Below are 19,049 nucleotides of genomic sequence, written 5' to 3' on the forward strand. Positions count from 1 at the left end.
CATGCACCAGGAAAGGTGTTAGCCAAGCACGGCCAGTAACACCAGAAGGTACATTTCCAACTGGCTGGCAGGAAACGTGGCCGAGGGGAGGCCTCAGCGAGGTAATGGCGTTCACCGGGGGAGCCGAGGGGGCCGGTGGGCCGCGAAGCGGCAGCTGTGCGCTCTGCCCAGCCCCTGCCTCACACACCGGCAGCGGCGGCGGCCGCCCCGCTCGGCCTCAGGGGAGTCTCGCACTCGGCAGCCCCACTGCCGGGCCGGGCCGGCTGCCAGGCCGGGCCGGGCCCCGGTGCCCCCAAGGCACCGCTCCCTCGCAGGCCGGCCCGGCCCGCGTTCCCTGTCGCCCCACGCCAGCGGCCCTGTGCCCAGCGCCCACACGGACCCGGGCCGCCTACCCGCCACCGCCAGCGCGGACCTGCCGGGGGGACGGGCACACGGGGACATCCGGGCACCCGCCCGGGCGGCCGCGCAGCCGCTGAGGTAACCTGGCCGCGCCGGCGCCGCGCGCGCCCTCCGCCCGTTGCTCCGCCCCCTGGGCCGCGCGAGGGAGGCCCGTGCCCGCCGCCCCGCCCAGCCCCGCCCCGCGCGCTCGGTTGCCCTGGCGCGCGCGCCCGCCCGTCCGCGCGGCCGTTGGGGGCGCGGCCGGCAGCGGGGCCGCGCGGGAGCCCGGCGGGCGGCGAGGCCAGGCCAGGCCAGGCCGGGGGAGGCGAAGCGAGCGCCGCGGCGGCGGGAGCAGGGGCGAGGCGCCGCGCAGTCTCCCGCGCCCTCCTGCCTGCCTAGCGACGGGGACGGGTGAGCCACAGCTGTCCGCGACCGGCGGGGCGGGCCGGGCCTGGCGTCCCCGGCGGGGCTGCGTCTCCGCTCCTGGCCGCCGGCGGCTGCCTGGCAGCCGGGTGGTAAACAAATGGCGGCCCGGCGGGGGCGAGCGCCGGGGTCGCTGCGGGGCGAGGGCGGCCGGGGCCCAGCGGCGGCTCGGTCGCGGCTCCCCGCCGACTCTGACGGGTCCCGGCCGGGAGGCGGGGTCGGCGCTGTCCGCAGCCCCCGGAGGGGACCGCGGGGGGGGTCGGCGTGCGTGCTTCGCCGGCGTCCCCTCCTCCCTGCCCGGCTCCCGCGGGGCCCGAAGTCCTGCGTGTGAGCCGGCGGTAACGTGCCGTGGGGGGCGGCCGTACCCCCCCGCCGCAGGCCGCTCGGCGAGCCGCGGTCGCCGGGAGCGGGCGGCGGCGGAGCCAGCGCTGCCGCTTCCTCTTACCCCGCGGGGCTGGCAGCGCTGCCCGGCGCGCCGCGGTGGCACGGGGGAGCGGGCAGGGCCGCGGCCGGCCTGGCGCAGCCGGGGCATCTCCGGTCTGCATGGAAGGAGAGGGAGAGCGAGCAAGTCGTCCGGAGGTATTGCTGAGAGCCTGCGCTAAGCCCCCCTGCCCAGGTGTTGCCGGTAGCTGTGCTCACATCATGCAAGGGGCGGTGGTTTGTCGCTTCTCCCATCTTCTTGATGGCTATTATTGATGTGCGTGGGAGCCCTTCCTTGCCTCCTTTATGAAGGTAAAGAAAGTTGTGTGGCTGTACTCCTGTAACCCCGCAGGTTGGCCGTCGGAAGTGTGCAGGGAGGTGACAGCAGCTTGTTGAACAGCACACTTGCTGAAACAGTCGTGCGGCCTCACTTCCAGAAGTTCTAGCATCGCTGTTGTTTGCAGCAGGTCTGAGTTCTCCAGGGAAAAAAACCCTTGGGCTGGAGAGGTGGCTTTCCTTTGTCCTGTAAAGTTCTATTCGGATTTTGCTGAGAAGCTTTTCATAATCCTCGTTTTCCTTTTGCTGATTATGTCGTTAATATGCCAGAATAAGTGTGTGTTAACATACTAATCCAATACGGCCTGTGCTGCTGTAGCAAGATCATCATCACCTTGCTTGTGCTAGCACCTCAGGCAAGAGAGCTTCCTCTGCTTTCTCTAGAATTGGTGTGTAGCACTTGATGGTTAAATTCTTTCCCTGATAGCTGCTGCCTTCTGCTGCATGTTAATGTCATACACCTTGACTTGTGCTGTGATCTGGAGGGTTAAGGTTCATGCATCCCTGCTGATGAGGATGTTAATTACACTTATTTATGATGTACCCCTCTCCCAAAAGTACAAAACTATTATTAAAAGAACTTTTGTTGGTAAGCAAGTTAAATACCTGGAAGACTGAAAAATACACTTGGCAACTTTTATCTGTTTTCCACTCTATAGGAGGTGAATACCTGTTCATAATTTCCTCATAGTGGTCAAGTTTCATCCAGAGAAGAAATAGATTCAAAGGGTGAATTGGGGTTGTATTGCAAGCTGAGACTTTTTCTGGGGTCTCTGTGTTGTTGTTTTCCAAAGTTAGAGGGTGTTAGAGAACAGGAGAATCCCAGCAGAATGGGCAAAGGTTACGCAAAAGCAGTGGTTTTACTTTACTTCTTGAATGTTCTTTCTTTTACACTAAATTCTTCTTCTACTCAATTAACTTCTTAAACTTGGATTATATTTCACTTGCCTCCAACTTTGTTGTTAGAAGTCTCGTGGGCAAAACAAGTGCAGAGTTTAACTAGCGATACCTGCTTGGAAACTTTCTGGGCAAGATTTCTGCATGTTTTGGACAGCTGAGTTTTTGACATAGGTCATAAGGAGTGTCTTGTAGTACCTTTGTGAGAAAGAAAGCATATTTCTATTAGCCTTCAAGTGGAGGTCCTGCAGCTGCTGTGGATTGCAGCTTCCTAACAAACCTTTGTTTTGTATTCAGCCCAGTTGAACTAAAAATAATAAAACCTTCATATTGATAGGCCTGTTTCTTTGGTGAGTTTTGTTTCAAATGAGGAAAATGCTGTTTGCCTCTGGCAATGAGATCCAGTGGTATAGAGATGGGAGTAGGGAATCATCTATCTAGTGATCGTTATACTGATGACAGTTCTCTTTCAGTTTCCTTACCTGCACAATAAGAATAAAGGTTACATGAGTATTTGTTGGTGAGATGGTTAGATTGTATAAAGAGAAAGTATTCCTGAACAGACCACAAATAAATGGGTAGTTACATTTCTGAGAGTTACAGAGAAATCCTACCTAAGCTGTTGGAAGTGTTTGGGCAGTGTCTAGTCTCAACACTGAATGAAGGAAACTGAAAAAATCTTATAATACAAGCTGGTCTAAACCAGGCAAGTTAAAATGGCAGGGGACCTCTAGATTCTGATTTACTTTGCAAGCTACTGTTTTTAATAGTTTCTGAAGTGACACCATGTCTTACTTTAATTTTCTTCTAATCTGTTAATGCTACTTGAATCTACAATACCCTGCAGGCCCTTACTGTCTGTGGAACATCTAATTGAGTAGTTGTTGGCCTCTGAGCCAGCAACTGAGAGGTGTAAACTTAAGGCATGAGAAAGAGAGGCATGGTGAGGTAAAATTCTGATTGGCATAGTTACAGCTCTTCATATAAAACTTAAGGTAGTGATTTCAGGCTGATCATTGGGTAGTGGCATGTGGTTCAGACTTGGTTACATAGGTGCCGGAAGGTGGTTGGTGTTTGTTGAAGTTTAAGCTTTGTATTTCTTTATTTAGAAGCATCTCTAGTAGAAATGTAGTTTTTCAAAAGTCCTATGTGACAGAGAAATTTGTTGGAGTGACAGATTCATTTCAAATAGGATCTTTTTAAGAGTGTCCTTTATTGACATAGCTGTAATGCTCTTACAAAACCTTGTTTTGGCCAAGTCACTTGTCATCGGCTGTGGAATGTGTTTGGATGGGAATGTTCAGCTGGGGTCTTTGGGGGAAAAAAGAATAGCATCAAGCCCACTGACATTTGGAAAAGGCAGCTTAAATGATACTAGAGATCAGAAGTTGATGACTCATTGTACATCCTAAACCCGTGCACAAACTTGTAGTGCAGATCTTTGTGTTTTCTAGTTCTTCATTCCAGTTAAAAGCATATTGAAAGAGCTGGTATAACATGTTCATTATGAGAGATATTCCCAGCTACCTGTCATCAACTGTTTGAGATAACTGAGTTTTTGTTTAGAAAAGTTTTTTTTAAAACTGGGTATTTTTTACTATTTCCATGGGTCAGGTTTTTTATGTCTGCTGTCTGTTTTTACTGTATGGTGGTCAGGCCATTGTCTACTAACAAGGGTGTATTTTTAATAGGAAAAGTAACCTTATATATACAGAGTATCTTGGAGAGAAGTTGTGTTTGTGTTCCATTTACTTTAAAGTTTGTTTTCTTACTTTGCTATGGGAACTGGTTAAGACCTGAAACAGTATATTAACAAGATGTTTGGCCTGATCTCTGTATATATAGAGGTCAGGAATTCTGTGGCAACATGTACAAATTAAAATATGTAATAAGAATTATTTATTAATGTTCCATGAACACATGGAAGAAGCAGCTTGTAATAGTAAAGAGCTTTTTAATATTAAGCAACTGCTTAATAAGTTCGCATGTCTGAAGACTGACGCTGGACAAATTCTAACTAGACTAAAATGCATTTATAAAAGAAGCAAACTAAATTATTTTTTTTTTTTAGTTCTCCAGCTGTTGCAATCTTTAATTCAGGTTTGGGGTTTTTTTTTCCTTAAGTGGCTCCTGCTGGGCCAAACCAAAGAATTGAGTGAAGTAGGTCAGAATAATAACTTTTAATAATATCTTCTAGCCTTAAATATAAACAGGTAACCATCTAGCGTGACTTAACAGCTAGCAATAAGCTAAAATGACAAAACGTAGGTTGCACTTGCTAAGTTTGTAAAAGCTTGTTTATTTTTCCATAAAACCTGCAAAATATTTCAAAATTTGTATCTCCAGATAGTGTAAGCACATGACCTTTTCAGAGTATTGTACATATAGAAAGCAATATGTACACCTGAAATGAAACCTTCCTTCTGATCTCAGTTCTTGCAGAGTCTGCAGGAATCGAGAAGTCACACTGAGTTCAAGTTCAGAAGTGCTTTACACATGAAATCTACTGGCTCTCTAGCTGATTCTGCCCTGTCACCATCTCAACAGGTAGAGTGCTTTTGTGCCTGAGCCATGCAGCAAGTGTAGGTGTTCCTAGTGTGGTTGTCCTGTGTCAGCGTGTGGCCAGGGGCAAGTTAAGGCCTTTGGGTTTCTTCTTTGGGGAAATGTGTCAAGGAGAAAAAAATGCATGGCAGATCTGTCACAAAAGTACTCTAAGGAAAAACCTAGTAGTTTTGGTTTTGATTTTTAACACTCCCAGTGTTTAATAGTGATAGAAGAAGGTGTTCTATCATTCCATCAGGGCTTCTATTCTAAAATGGGACAAAGCCAGATGCATGGGGCATCAGTGGAGGGTCCACTTCAGTCAAAGCAGTGTTTTGCTTTGGGTCATTTTCCCCTTGATTTCTGGTTTTTTTGGGCCACAGTGATTTGGGAGGAAATACTTCACTGAATTGTCTGAATGGGAGGAAGGTGGTTTGCCACTAGGGAGAGGGGAACTCCTAAAGTGTTATTCAAAAGAATGCAAAGTACAGGTCAGCTCCTGTAATAAGATGCTTGAGGCAGGGGTAGACATGGAAAAGCTTTTCTTTTTAAGGTTGACAATAAAAAGTTGCGCTTCCTTAGAATTCTAATGCTCACTATTTTTGCTGTAGTTAGAAGGTTCTTTTTGTTTTGGTCTGGTTTGTTTTTGAGGTAGATGGATAACTTTAATTTATGCTTCAAAAAGCAGTTAGTACATACTTCTTCAAAGGCAGATCACTGATAAAACTAGAATCTTTCCAGAAGTATGGAAACCCCTAAAGTTTTTTTCTTGCAGGAAGAGGCCATGTTTTGAGCCTGACCTTTTTCTCCCTCTTTTGTGTAATTCATATAAATTGTATGGACAATGATGATAATGGTAGAAGTAGCATCCTACTTGTATAATAGTTTGGGCTTTAGTAATTTAAACTCCTTCTCATGTGTGCAGTGATTAACAACAACAACAAAAAAAAAAATAGACTCATCCTAGTGTGTCAAATATGTGCAGTCACTACCAGGCAGGGAAGATGCTCTCTTCTTTGTTGTGGATGAATTTTGTTTGAGAACGCAGTGAAAACTTGTCTATCCAAATGTTTTGAATCTAGCTTTAACTTCCCTGTTCTGCCCAGTTGTAACAGAATCCAGGCTTGTCCTGATGAACTCGCGGGTGGGAGATGGTAATTTGTGACCCATAAGTTTGAGATTTTAAGTGTGGCATCCAAAAGGATTCTGCTTCCTAAAAGTATGTCTGATGTAAACTAGTTTGAAGAGATACAAGGCTTCACAAAGTTCTATTTAGTAGCTTCTCTTTCAAGTCAGAAAAAATGTATACAAAAGGAAAAATTGCCTGGTATATAAGATGCTAAAATATGGCCACATGTACTACCTTATTACTTGTGCAACTGGAGCATATACCTTTACATTTGTCAGCTCTTAGTCATGCCATTTCATGTTAATAACTAGCAGTTTGTAATGTTGTTTTCTTTTGAATTTACCATTTTAAAGAGTCGTTAGAAATTAGTATAGCATTAGATTAACTTTTTTGTATGCCCCCGTTTCCTGCCTTCCCAGTGCTGTGGAGAGACATTTAAGCAGGATTTGAGGTACCCAGCTCCCTAATATGAGGACAATGGCTGTACTGGCTTTGGAGGAGCCTCAGGATGGGACTGTTTAACTTTAGACTTTGTGGAGTCCTGAGGAGTAGAGTTAGAGCATCCTCAAGCAGGGATGGCAACTAGTGGTGGCACTTGCCATTCGTCAGTTGAAATGGTGCTAGAGACACCTTGCTGAACCTCCAGTTCATGTTTTTCATTGGTTATTTGAAAACTGATGAATTAAAAAAGACTTCAAACCAACCAACCCAAACTCTACCACCCCCAAACCCAAAAAGGGAGCATAACACAGAAAGTTGAAGTGGCCATGCTATTGTAATAATAGACTGAGGTGTTGAGTTTTGGGTACAAAAACTGCTACACTTTTTGCACAGGATAGGTATGGCAAGTAAAGAAAAGCTTACCTTCTAGAAGACAGCAAAGCTTGTTTAAAGCATTTGATAGTCCTGTTAGTCAAGGCGAATGAAAATTATTCTGCCATGCATGGTGGGATATAGAAAAATAAAATAGCTTGTTAAATAAATATCTATAGTGCTGCCAATTCTATTTTGGCAGAATATTCTAAAGCTCTTTTTTCTCCCCCCCCCCCTTTTTTTTTTGTGGTTGGTTTTTGTTTTGGTTTTTTTTTTTTTAATTTTTATACTGCTCTCTGCCTCTTGTTCTATTTTTCATTACCTTTTTTTTTTTTTTTTTTTTTTTTTTTTAGCCAGCTATCACTTAAACCTTTCTCTAACTTGGTCATTTCCTCACTGAAAGTTTCTGCATCTTACCAGAGTCGTTAGCCATTCTTTTAGCCAGGGACCTGGGTAAAAATGGAAGATTCAGAAATATGGCAGCCTCTTCCACAATCTGCAAAGCAAAAGGGATTTTTTTAGAATGGTTTGCATATATTTGGCTGCCTGTGGGTGAATTTGGATGCTCCTGGGAGTTTAAACCTGTAGTACTGCTTGTATGTCTCTATTCTTCTACTTCCTTGAACCAGTAATTTAAGAACCCGTTGGCCTATTTAGTCAAATTTGATAGAAGGAAGAGTCTCAAAGATAGTTGAGCTTTATAGGTTTGGTGAATAGAAAGTGGCTGAGTAGTAAGTGTTCCAACAGCAGTAATAGTTGCTGTTTTCCTATCATATGGGCGCCAAAGAACTCATATAGGGGAGAGTAAGTAAGTAGACTTTGAGCTTGATAATACTAAGTACAGCTGCTTATACTTTGTGGTGTAGAAGGAAGTGGGAGCTCTCACATGCGGCTGAAGTATGGTGGTGACTGAAACCCTTATTATGCTATTTTAATGTTTGTGTTACAACAGCAACTTAAAAGCATGTGGCTGTAGCAGCTGGAATCTTAATCCTTTTAATTATGACAGATTTTCAAAGCATGTTCTGGCTGATTTGGTCAGCTGACTGTATAGTATGTACAATAACATCAAGTGATTGCACAAATTCTGAGAGCAGTGGTCACCTCAGTGGAACGGGATGTATTTTTAGGTTTCTCTGCTAGTAACAGTCAAGTGTGTGTACTTCAGCATCTCATATGAACTGAAGCTAGCTGCTGACACTACACTGTCAGAAAAGGACAGCTGTTTGTTCTTGCTCTGGCCATTGATCTGACACTGTCTTCTCACAAAATTATGGCAAGGAACACAGTGGGACATAAAGACTGTGAATAGTGTTGTTATGTGTTTTAATGACAGGTATTTTTCTTCAGGTCAGCAATGACACTTTGCTAACCCTTTCAATTTTCTGTATCAGAGGAAATTAAAGCACTTTGTTACTTCCAGCAAGAGTTTTCTTTCTCTCCCCTTTACCCAACAGTTTTTTCCTTTACAAGGCAGTGTTTGGGAAGAGGGTGGTTCTTGTTCTTAGTGTAGTACTAGCGATATATTAATTTTAGTTCTTTAAAGGAAAATGATTCATATGTGGATCCTCTTAATGAATCAAAGAGGTGCCAAGTTCCGTGGTTCACAATGTTAGCTTACAAAATAGCGTGAGTCATGACCATTTGTTGATTAATGAATGCGCTAATTCTTGAGGTCTTACCCATTTATTTCACCAGTTTGGTAGGGTCATTTTGTTTTTTGCCTTTGAACTTAATTTGCAATTTGATAATTGAATTGTATCAAAAGCCTTAACTAGTTTAAGCAGTCCAGGAACTCATGACTGCCCCAAACAGCTGTTGAGTTTGAAGTCCAGGTATTAAAATTAAAAATATAGAAAAGGACCTTTAATATAAATAAAAAGACTTTGTAGTAACCTATAAATTAAATGTGACATTTTGACTAAATTGAAATTCTGCAGCAGGTGCTGTGAAGTTAAGGCTTGTAAGCAGGACACGGAATTTTAGTGAATGTCCTGCTGATGGTCTACTGATGTCCAAAGAGATTTTAAACTATATATTTAGTTAAGGTGCAAAAGGATTTGAATTTTAAGAGAAATGGGAACTAATATCAAACTTCTTAGCGACCAATAGACTTGTTATTTATAGGAACTGAGAGAATAGGTTACTTCAGCTATTTATTTGATTGTGTGCGTAACTGCTTCTGTATAAAAATGATTGCAAGCATCTGTTATAGAACTAAACTAGCATCTACCTTTGGTAAAATGTGGTGTTTTAGAGTCTTCGCTGGCATGCATATGCTGTGAGTTAGTGATATTTGGTGTTTTCACCATGTCTTGTCTCCTCCTTACACACTTCAAAATTTCATTTGCTTGTATGGAATCATTGTTTTGATGAATATTAGTTGTGTGTGAAAGGAGTCCAGAAGCCTGAGAAAAGCCAGTATCATCATGCACCTTGGGTTTCACAACCTGACTTGTGACCAAGATAGTGTGCTAGGGATGAGGATATTTTACTGTCTTAATAGAATGTTCTTCTGTGTAAGCTCATGTAGGCTATCTAAAGATAGTATTTAATGATGGTTGACTAATTTAGGGTATGTCTACACAAATGGTGCAGGCAAACTTGAGCTCGGTTTGACTGTGTTCTGAGCTGTCTGCATGTGGGCCACCTTGTCCTAGAGCAGTAGAATGGTGCAGGCACAGCAGCGGGCACTGGCTAACGCACCTGCCTTCTGCACTAGAAGTTGCTCGCTTCTGGCCATCTTAAAGTGAGCAGGGTGCATAGCTTCTTGCAAAGTAGGTAAACAATTTTTTTCCTTAATTATTTATTATTTATTTTAATGTGTAACTGTGGGTAATTGATTAAATTAAGCCTTACTGCTACCAGATTGTTTATTTTACGGGAGCAGGACTGTGTTTAGATACATGAAGCACGGGCTGGGCTCTATGAGGGCTCTTGCATTATAAACTACCAATTGTATTTTTCAGGGCTATTTCCATTTTGTGTTAAGTGCTTCAAAATAGATAAATAACCTGAGAGTTTCCTTTTGATCTCTGCTCACCTGTTGACTTGAAAACTAAAGTTTGATTTCAGTATTGCCGCAAGACATTGAAATTTTCTTTTGTCTAGCAATAGGTAGGCTGCTGTATTTGGCAGGAATTACTTAGAGAAGGTTTTGCTGAAAGAACTAAGAATATCTCAGAGAAGTCAAATAATTTTTTTTTTCATTCTTTACTGAACATATTTAAGCTCTTTGCAGTAGATGCTATCTGACATAATATGCAAGTTGAAAGCAGGTTGTGTGCTGGAAAGGGTTGCTAAAATGTTTAGCGAGTCAGTCAGTCCCTGAGTTCAGTGACTGATGCACTTGATAATTAATTCAAAACTTACTTGTTATTCAGTATATAAATACTAAGGTACGGTGGGGAAAATTCAGCTGTGTTTTGCCTGCTAAGTGTAGCACATATGCTTCTTTGTTAGAAGTGTTCAGGAGAGTGGGTGGCTGAAATATTTGAGTTATCCAAGTTACGACGGATGAGGGGATGCGGACTGATTGCTACTTAAAGTTGGCATGAATTTCAAAGCATTAAAAGAATACAAGTGAGTGAAGTGTCACATAGGTTTCTATTTAAATGCTTTAAATTATTTGAAGTGGATTGTCCAAAAGGCAGCTTTGTTTCCTCTTACCTTCAGTTTGAACAAAAGGAATAATATTCAGCAGTATTATTTTTACAGTTTAGAGTAATTTTAATTTAAGAAGTTTTAATGCATTAAAACTGCAGTGTTTAGTCTGAAGACAATGTACGAGTGCACTTGTTGGCTAGATAAAGAACCATTTCTATTAATCAGAAATTCTGTAAGCGTTTTATTTTTCAAAAGAATTGCTGGAGGGTGAGCAGTAAGGAAAAGATGGAACTGAGAAATGTATTTTTGACACAGTATTTTGAAATTTGGCTCTCTACAAGTCATTCTCTGGTATCTCTTAACTGTAATCCCTGGTGGTATCACTTCTGAGAGGGAGTTTGTTAGAGCTTAGGGGAGAGCTTGGTCACATGCATGGGGCTGCGCTCCAGCTAGTGAGGGATTTTAGAGCTTCTCAAAGTACAGTACAAAGATGCAAAGTTTGCTTTCTTTCCCTGCCCCTTCCCGCAAACCCCCCCCCCACCCTGCAACAAGGGTTGAATGTTTTGTGTCAATGTGTTACAATAGATTATGCAATTAATTTTATTTCAAACTTTATTGCTCTTTGACCTTGTTATGGAAAATTATTGTGATACCCTTATACTTTGAACTTATACTTTGAATATTGTAATCAGGGTGGTCATAGGATGCACTAAAATTTACCTTTTGTGTGTTGAACTTGACGTATAGATAAGACCATGTGGGGTAGTACAGTTTTATGTAAAAGTTTTCAATGAAATAAAAGGACTTACTTAATGTGTAGTATAATTGCTACCCTTGTGCAGCAGCTACTATAAAAACAAGAGAGGAGCTATAGGCTATAGATGAAGAAAAAAAGAAGAGTAAGAGCTGTTGTAAAGGACTGCTGTCTGTCGGAAGCATGGAGTGGGGGAGAATGGGACATGACAGGGGATGGAGCTACATGCTGAGGGCTGCAGATTGCCTTAAACAGACCTGCATGAATAGAGTGTCAGAAGCTTAGGTGGTAGCAATCAGCCCAGGGAATAGGTTGCCTGACTTTAATTTAGAGAACTGGAGATGAGGATGAACCTGGATTCTTTTATTTTGTCTCCCTACTGTGTAGAGTTGTATGGTTTATGATTTCAGGTAGTAAGCCACAGTCAACAATCATGCTTTGTTTTTCATTGAATCATCTATTCGCAATGGGCAGGGGAAAAGAACTATTTCAGAGGGAAGGATTATACAATGTTTTTACCTAAGCTGCATATATTATACCGGGTGAATAATTTCATAGGTTGTGTGTCTTGAACTCTGATACAAATGTGTATCCTTAATTTTCAGGGCAACTTTTAAACACCATTTCTTTGAGATAAAATGTCACGTTTTCTCTTAAAATGGCTACTGATCAGTTCAGATGGTGTTGACCTATATTGCTCTGTATATGTAGAAGATGCAAAACTGCAAATAATAGTAAATATTAACAACATGGAGTTAATATTCTATGCTTTTCTCTCCTTTCTCTTCACTCAGAACTGGATTTACAGTCATGGAGGAACATCAGCAACATTTACACTGTGTGAACTGTGTCAGCCGTCGTTGTATGACCAGACCAGAGCCTGGCATTTCTTGTGACTTGATTGGCTGCCCGTTGGTTTGTGGAGCAGTTTTTCACTCATGTAAAGCTGAGGAACATCGCATGTTATGTCCACTTGAAAGAGTGCCTTGTTTGAACAGTGGCTTTGGGTGTCCCTTCATAGTAGCCCGAAATAAAATTGCTGATCATCTAGAAGTTTGCCCTGCCAGTGTGGTATGTTGTACCATGGAATGGAATAGATGGCCAGTCAGTTACGCAGACCGAAAATCTTACGAAAATCTGAGTAAAGATGTTGATGAAGTGGAGCAGCTAGACATGGCTTTAGCCCTTCAAGACCAGCGCATGTTACTAGAATCACTTAAAGTAGCAACTATGATGTCAAAAGCAGGTGATCAAATACCAGAATCCAGAGAGCAAACCTCTGTCAAATCAAGTGCCCCAGATACAGTGCATTCAAATGGTTTGATGCCTGTAGATGAAGAGTCGTATGGTGCACTTTATCAAGCTACTGTAGAAACAACAAGGAGTTTAGCTGCTGCTCTGGATATCCTGAACACTGCTACAAGGGACATTAATATGTTAAATTCAAGCCTCTGCATTTCGCCACATGAAATGAAAGAAGATACTGAGATTAAAGAACAAGCTTGTAATGGCATTATTCAGGATAAAAAGTCTGACCATGGATATCCAGATGAAGATAACATAGGAGCAGTTGGGGGAATTAACTTTGATAGTCTGAGTCAAAATTCACAAATGGAGCAAAATGGTTCTAGTGATATTTGTTATGATGTAACGCAAAAACATGACTTAAATCTAAACCTCAGTAACTCCTCACTTTTGTGTAATGGCTTTCATGTAGAAAATGAATGTTCAAAGGTGTTGGACCAGAATGAAGATCTTGGTGTGTCTAATTCAAAACCATCCAGTGTAGCAAATGGTGAATGTACTGCATCTCGTGACGATGAAGAATTACAGCCTTGCAGCTCCTTCCCTGTAACAGCACAACTTAAAGAAGTAATATCAGATGATCACTTAGTTAATGGCAATGTTAATCATGTACTACTTCCCCGTAGTGCTAATGAAGAAGAAATGTTAGAGAGACAAGTGGAGCAGGAGAGACTGAGAAATGTAGATGCGTTTTCAGTTTTACGGCATCGGTCATACAAATTCCTTGTTAGCCACTATTGGTCTGCACCAAAAGAAGACAAAGCTGTTGATACATCAGATTTGGAGATAACAGAAGATCCTATGGGTCTTCAGGGGATTGATCTTATCACTGCAGCTCTGTTGTTTTGCCTAGGAGACTCTCCTGGAGGTAGGGGAATATCAGAAAGTCGCACTGTCGATGTGTATCACGTTGACTTTGGGACCCAAACGTTTTCTCTCCCATCTGCTATATTGGCCACAAACACAATGGTGGGGGAAATAGCTTCAGCTTCTGCATGTGATCATGCCAACCCACAGCTCTCAAATCCAAGTCCATTCCAAACCCTTGGACTGGATTTGGTATTGGAATATGTGGCTAGATACCAAACAAAACAGCGTTCAATGTTTACATTTGTTTGTGGACAGTTGTTTAGGAGGAATGAATTTTCATCGCATTTTAAGAATGTGCATGGTGACATTCATGCTGGCCTTAATGGCTGGATGGAGCAGAGGTGTCCTTTGGCATATTATGGGTGTACATATTCCCAACGAAGGTTTTGTCCTTCAACACAAGGGGCAAAAATTATTCATGATCGCCACTTAAGGTCATTTGGAGTTCAGCCTTGTATATCCACAGTATTAGTAGAACCAGCAAAAAGCTGCTTAATTGGACCGCACAATGACCATCTGAGTAGTCTACCTTTTGAAGTTCTGCAGCACATTGCTAGATTTCTAGATGGCTTTAGTTTATGTCAGCTTTCAAGAGTGTCACGTTTAATGAGAGATGTGTGTGGAAGCTTGCTTCAAGCACGTGGGATGGTGATCCTGCTCTGGGAGAAGAGAAGGTACCCAGATGGAAGTTCTTCTTGGCAGATAAAAGAAAAGGTAAGTTATTTTCTATTTTGAAGATGAAAGGGAAAGCATTAAATTGGTCATGTGTTTGCTTTTTCCCTTCATATTTTCCCTGATCACTATTGTTATTGCTGTTTTTTGATAGAATATCCCACCAAGAAACAGATTGTTGTATAGAATAATAATTAGTGAAAATTGCTAGCAGGTTGGTTCAGTCTTCTCCACACTTGAAGTAGTAGAATTTGAAGTAGTTTGTCTAGTTTATACTTGATGTAAATAAATTAGCCTCTCTTTTTTTTCCCCGAGATTTTAAAATATTAAATAATTACTTTGTTATTTTCTTTAGTATCAATATTCCATGAAAGTAGGAAAGTTGCCTACAAAGTTTGCTTTTCTTGCCTTTATACTGTTTACAGCAGTTTTATTTTTTGCTAACCTATTGAGATTCTATCTATTGCCGTGATATTCAGTGCCTTAAGTAAGTAAGTAATTGTTAAAACCTTTGGGTGACCTTTGCAAAGTGCAGTTTTCGCCATTTCCCCCTCCACTGCAGAGTATCTTCAGCCATCATTTGGAATTGAAGTTGATAGTTTCAGAAATGGATTCTCGTGACTGGTCATGCAATACTTTATTTAACTTCTGATTGTAACTACTTTGTAGACACAGAAAATATTTTCCCAGGGTTCAGAGTTGCCTTGGAATCTGAATCAGCCTGGGACTGACTATATAAAATTTAGCATTGTATGCTTGTGTCATGTTGATTTTTAGTATGGTTTATAGTAGATGCAAAACATTGCCTGGAAGTATTATAACACAAACATTTATTTTCCTGCTCTGAGTTCAGGTATCTTAAAACATTTTGAACCTAAGTGCAACTTATTTTTTAGGTTTGGCGCTTCAGTACAGCCTTCTGTACTGTGAATGAGTGGAAGTTTGCTGACATCGTAAGCATGGCTGACCACTTGAAGAAATGTAGCTATAATGCTGTAGAGAGAAGAGAGGAGGCTGTTCCGCTGCCATGTATGTGTGTAACACGAGAACTCACTAAAGAAGGACGTTCACTGCGCTCTGTTTTGAAACCAGTACTTTAAATATTGCAACCACTCCAATTGCACATACACTCAAGCACCTGATATAACCTCGGTAATATTGTGACACTTTATTAATGTACTAAAGATACTTTCTAGCTAAATCTACTCTGTCACTGTGTATATAAGGTTTGAAGTGACATTTATTTTTTATAATACTGTTTAGCTGGAAAGTAATGAAAGTTGCCTTAATGTTTGAAAAATTCGGAACTTGCTGGACAGGGTAGTTTTATCTAACTTATATAATTTAAGAACAAAATCCTAAGGTGTGTTTTCTGATTCACTGGTGCCCATGTTGCTGTTGACTGATAATGTTTCAAAAATGGCCTCTAAATGGTGTGCACGTTTAGATAGGAAACACTGAATTGTAGTGAGAGAAAATCCTGACCAAATATACTTTCTGTATTTGGTCTATTTTTTTTAAGAAATTACAATCCAAATATTTGAAAGATAAGGAAAAATTCAAAACTTTATAGTAGATGTCTCAAATGCAGCTTTTAAGCACATCTTTTCTCATGAAATCATTGTTCTAGTGCTCTTCCTAGTTAACAGGTGATCTAGGATCAGGTTTTTTTTAAAAAAATTTTTTTAGGAATGATCTAAGCGAACTCAGATTTACAGCAGCTTAATTTTTAGTATAACTTTCTTTTGACATGTCAACAATGATTATTTTTCTTCTGAACTATTAACAGTTATTTCACTTTTGGGAGCAAAACTTTTGGAACTGAAAACATGGAATACTGGATTTTACTCTTGCACCTACAATGACATCGATATAAAATGTTTAAAATGTTTTTCCTTGTCCTGCAGTTGGCTGAGGGTTAAGTTGCTTGAGCAGTCAGAAATTGAAAGTATGTGATGGACAGTTACGGATTTATAATGCAGCTAATGAAAGGGCTTTACTTGTTCTATGGTATTGTGAGATGTATTGTCTCATTTTCTGTTAATTTGTCTATAAAATGCTGCTTTTTTGAGGAGCATTTTAAATTACTGGTATGTATAGCAAATGTATCATCTTCATAAGATGAGACATGATTTGTTAATTGCATAAGGCATATCAGAAACGTACGTTCAACCACATCTGTTAAATAAACAGCTCCAATTTGCTTCCAGTCTTCCATAATAAAAGCTCTTACAAAGCATTTGTGAACAGAGGATCCATGCTATGAAAAATGGCCTGGTATAGCAAAACTGTAATAACTTGAACCGACTTTCCAACTTGTTTGTATTAATGTTGGTGTCTCTATCCTGTTGCACGTAGCAACTGTGCCACAAAGCTAAAACAGAAACAGACCAGATCTTGGAACAAAGAAATACAGTACGTATTTCCATTATAGGAAAAAAATAAGAGATTAGTAAGGAGGAGATGTTTACAAAAATGGCTAAATTTATTACTCTTAATTTCTGTACTGGACACTTGTTTATGGCTAGTCTGACTGCAGTGCACAGCTTCAGTATCTGTGCATTTTCCATTCTGGGTCCAGTCCAGCTAAACATTCGCTGCCTTTTTCTATCCAAGTGCTACAGGTGCTCAGAAAAAAAATAAATCTAGTTCTTCAGTGCCATGAGTTGTAATTACAAGAGCTCAAATGGAAGTTCTGCCTGAATCTTCAAACCACATGTTCTCTTTCTTTTTTTGTTTGGAGAGAGGAAAGAATTAAACCCTCTACAGAAGTTAGTAGTATTTGCGGTTGTTCTAAGGTGTTACCACAGTTATCTGGAAAGGAGAATCTAGATTCATATACAAATCCGACTACACCAACTGGGTTTTAGGTAGGGGTTTTAAACCGCCACCCCTGTTCTCTGAGTGTATTGAAATGCTCATTACCTAGAAATTTTCAGTACAAGGTAGGAGACAGACTTTCATCAGTTCTTGTCTTCTAGCTCTAATGGCTCCTTGCTGCTGCTCTCCAGTGTTTAAATGTAGTTGTGTGCCTGGAAGGACCCTGAACGTTAAGAAGTTGATGCTTGCGTTTATGGCTAAACCTACTTTAAAACATCTCTCTTGGGTTACTGGTATTTTTTAGTCAGCAGTGTTGTGGGTTTGGTACTTGGCATTCTTTGTAGCTACCCAGAACCCTGGTAAGTGTGGTAGGCAGGCATGTGTTTCGGTCGCTTGGGAAAAGAGGGTGTTCAGTTAGAGGAACTGGTGTCGGTAGAATCTCGCATGTAGCACAGCGCAGATCTACATTTAAAGTATCATCATTTTTTGATCTATTCATATGAACTTTTTAAGTACTCGGTGGGGTTCTTAAGAAATAACACTATTTCTCAGTACATGCACTTTTGTTTTCAAATGTAGATACAGGCTTTTTTGTTAAATTAGTTTATTTTTTATGAGAATCCAGAGCTATTAAAATACCATTGTTGTAAACAAAATCTCTGCCTTGTAAACTGCTCCAAATGCAGGAATACAATATAGTTAGGATAATTTTTTTTTTTTTACACTGCTATGCAGTTTGTAAAACATCTACGGTGTACAGTCAGTCTATCAAAATGTGGCTTGTTCACATTTGCCCTTGATTTTTAAAAATGTTATATCCCTTTGCTGGTACTTCTTTCCTTACAGCATATATAGACAGCTGTTCCAGTATTTCTTTTACTTGATACCACATTGCTACTTTGTTTAAAATATTATGTTTTCAATCATTATGCAATATTTTTTGCAATGTCTGTTGAAATCCTAATAAAACTTTTGGAGTTTCTCTTTTAGTATGATTGTACTTTTTTTAAAGCTTATCTCCAGCCTGCTGGTGTTCAAACTGGTGCTCAATGTCTGTCTATAGCGAGTACAGTAAGTACTCAGAAGAGCAAGTTACATAAAGAAATCTATTTACAAACATTTAAAATTGCATAGTTTGGAAGTGAGTAATATGTATTCACATTCACTTCAGCATGAGGATTGGTCATTCCTTTTTAGACTATATACCCATTTTTATTGCTTTGCTCTATCATGATAATGGAAAGATTATCTGATCAATATGATACACATGCTACCGGTTTGTGAAGAATGTTTTCAGTGTGTCATCTCATGAGTAAAGGTCTCTGTAGAAAGTTGTTTAAAATAGTGCAGGAGCAAAAATTTAGGGTGGTTTTTAGATAATAGTTTTAGTTCCGACTGTTTGTGGAATGGCAAAACATAAACCAAAACCTTATTAAAATAGAATACTGCCCTGAAATTGACCTTTTGCCCTGCCATTTGCTACTATGAGTATGCTAATAGTCTTTACAAATAAAAATGTACCTATACTACAGAAATCTCATAATAAATTAATATAAACTGTGTCAAGTAACATGGTGTGGCTCATGGTTTAATTTCAGTCATTAAAAACTTGTGGCTGTTTTATTTTTTTAGACAGGCCACATTTTGTTTTCCTGTCTCCATAAATGGATGGTATTCTGCTGTGTAAAGAAATATTTTTTGTCTCACTTTGACTTTCTTGATGCTTAAAGTATGCTAAAGGATTTGCCTGTATGTTTGACTTACCTTTTCTGAGAATACTACTGCTAAAACTATCTTCATAGGCTCTCACCTGCGGAATGTACTTTCCTAAAATGAGATTTACATTCAGTGGAGAATTCAATGCTGTAATATCAGAAAGCCAATTTAAATTCAGTCAGAATGGCTGTTCAGGCATCTTTGCTCATCTTCAGATGAGCAAAATCTAGTGGTTGTTTACAGCACTGAGGTAAAAAGAGCATTCAGATAGTGTTTGTAAGAAAGTTATGGCCTATAAAGCAGAGTCAGTTTGACGAATGGGATTCTCATTGTGTGACTGTTGGGCATGTGAAGAATATTATAGCAAGA

General features: G+C 40.8%; 1 protein-coding gene across 2 annotated transcripts; it reads left to right on the forward strand.

Annotated features, from left to right (window-relative positions):
* Positions 1–592: 592 nt before the first annotated feature.
* On the forward strand, positions 593–17,946 carry FBXO30 (F-box protein 30). 2 transcript variants are annotated; one of them, XM_055810813.1, is made up of 3 exons: positions 593–789; positions 12,092–14,186; positions 15,041–17,946. In XM_055810813.1, the coding sequence occupies exons 2-3, from the start codon at positions 12,108–12,110 to the stop codon at positions 15,242–15,244; spliced, it is 2,283 nt and encodes a 760-aa protein (XP_055666788.1). In that variant the 5' UTR covers positions 593–789; positions 12,092–12,107; the 3' UTR covers positions 15,245–17,946. The 2 variants fall into 2 exon arrangements, with proteins under 2 accessions (XP_055666788.1, XP_055666789.1); XM_055810814.1 differs by lacking the exon at positions 593–789 and adding an exon at positions 4,901–5,001.
* The last annotated feature ends 1,103 nt before the right edge of the window (positions 17,947–19,049 follow it).

This window comes from Falco peregrinus, chromosome 7 (assembly GCF_023634155.1).
Source record: "Falco peregrinus isolate bFalPer1 chromosome 7, bFalPer1.pri, whole genome shotgun sequence".
NCBI classification, from domain to species: Eukaryota; Metazoa; Chordata; class Aves; order Falconiformes; family Falconidae; genus Falco; species Falco peregrinus.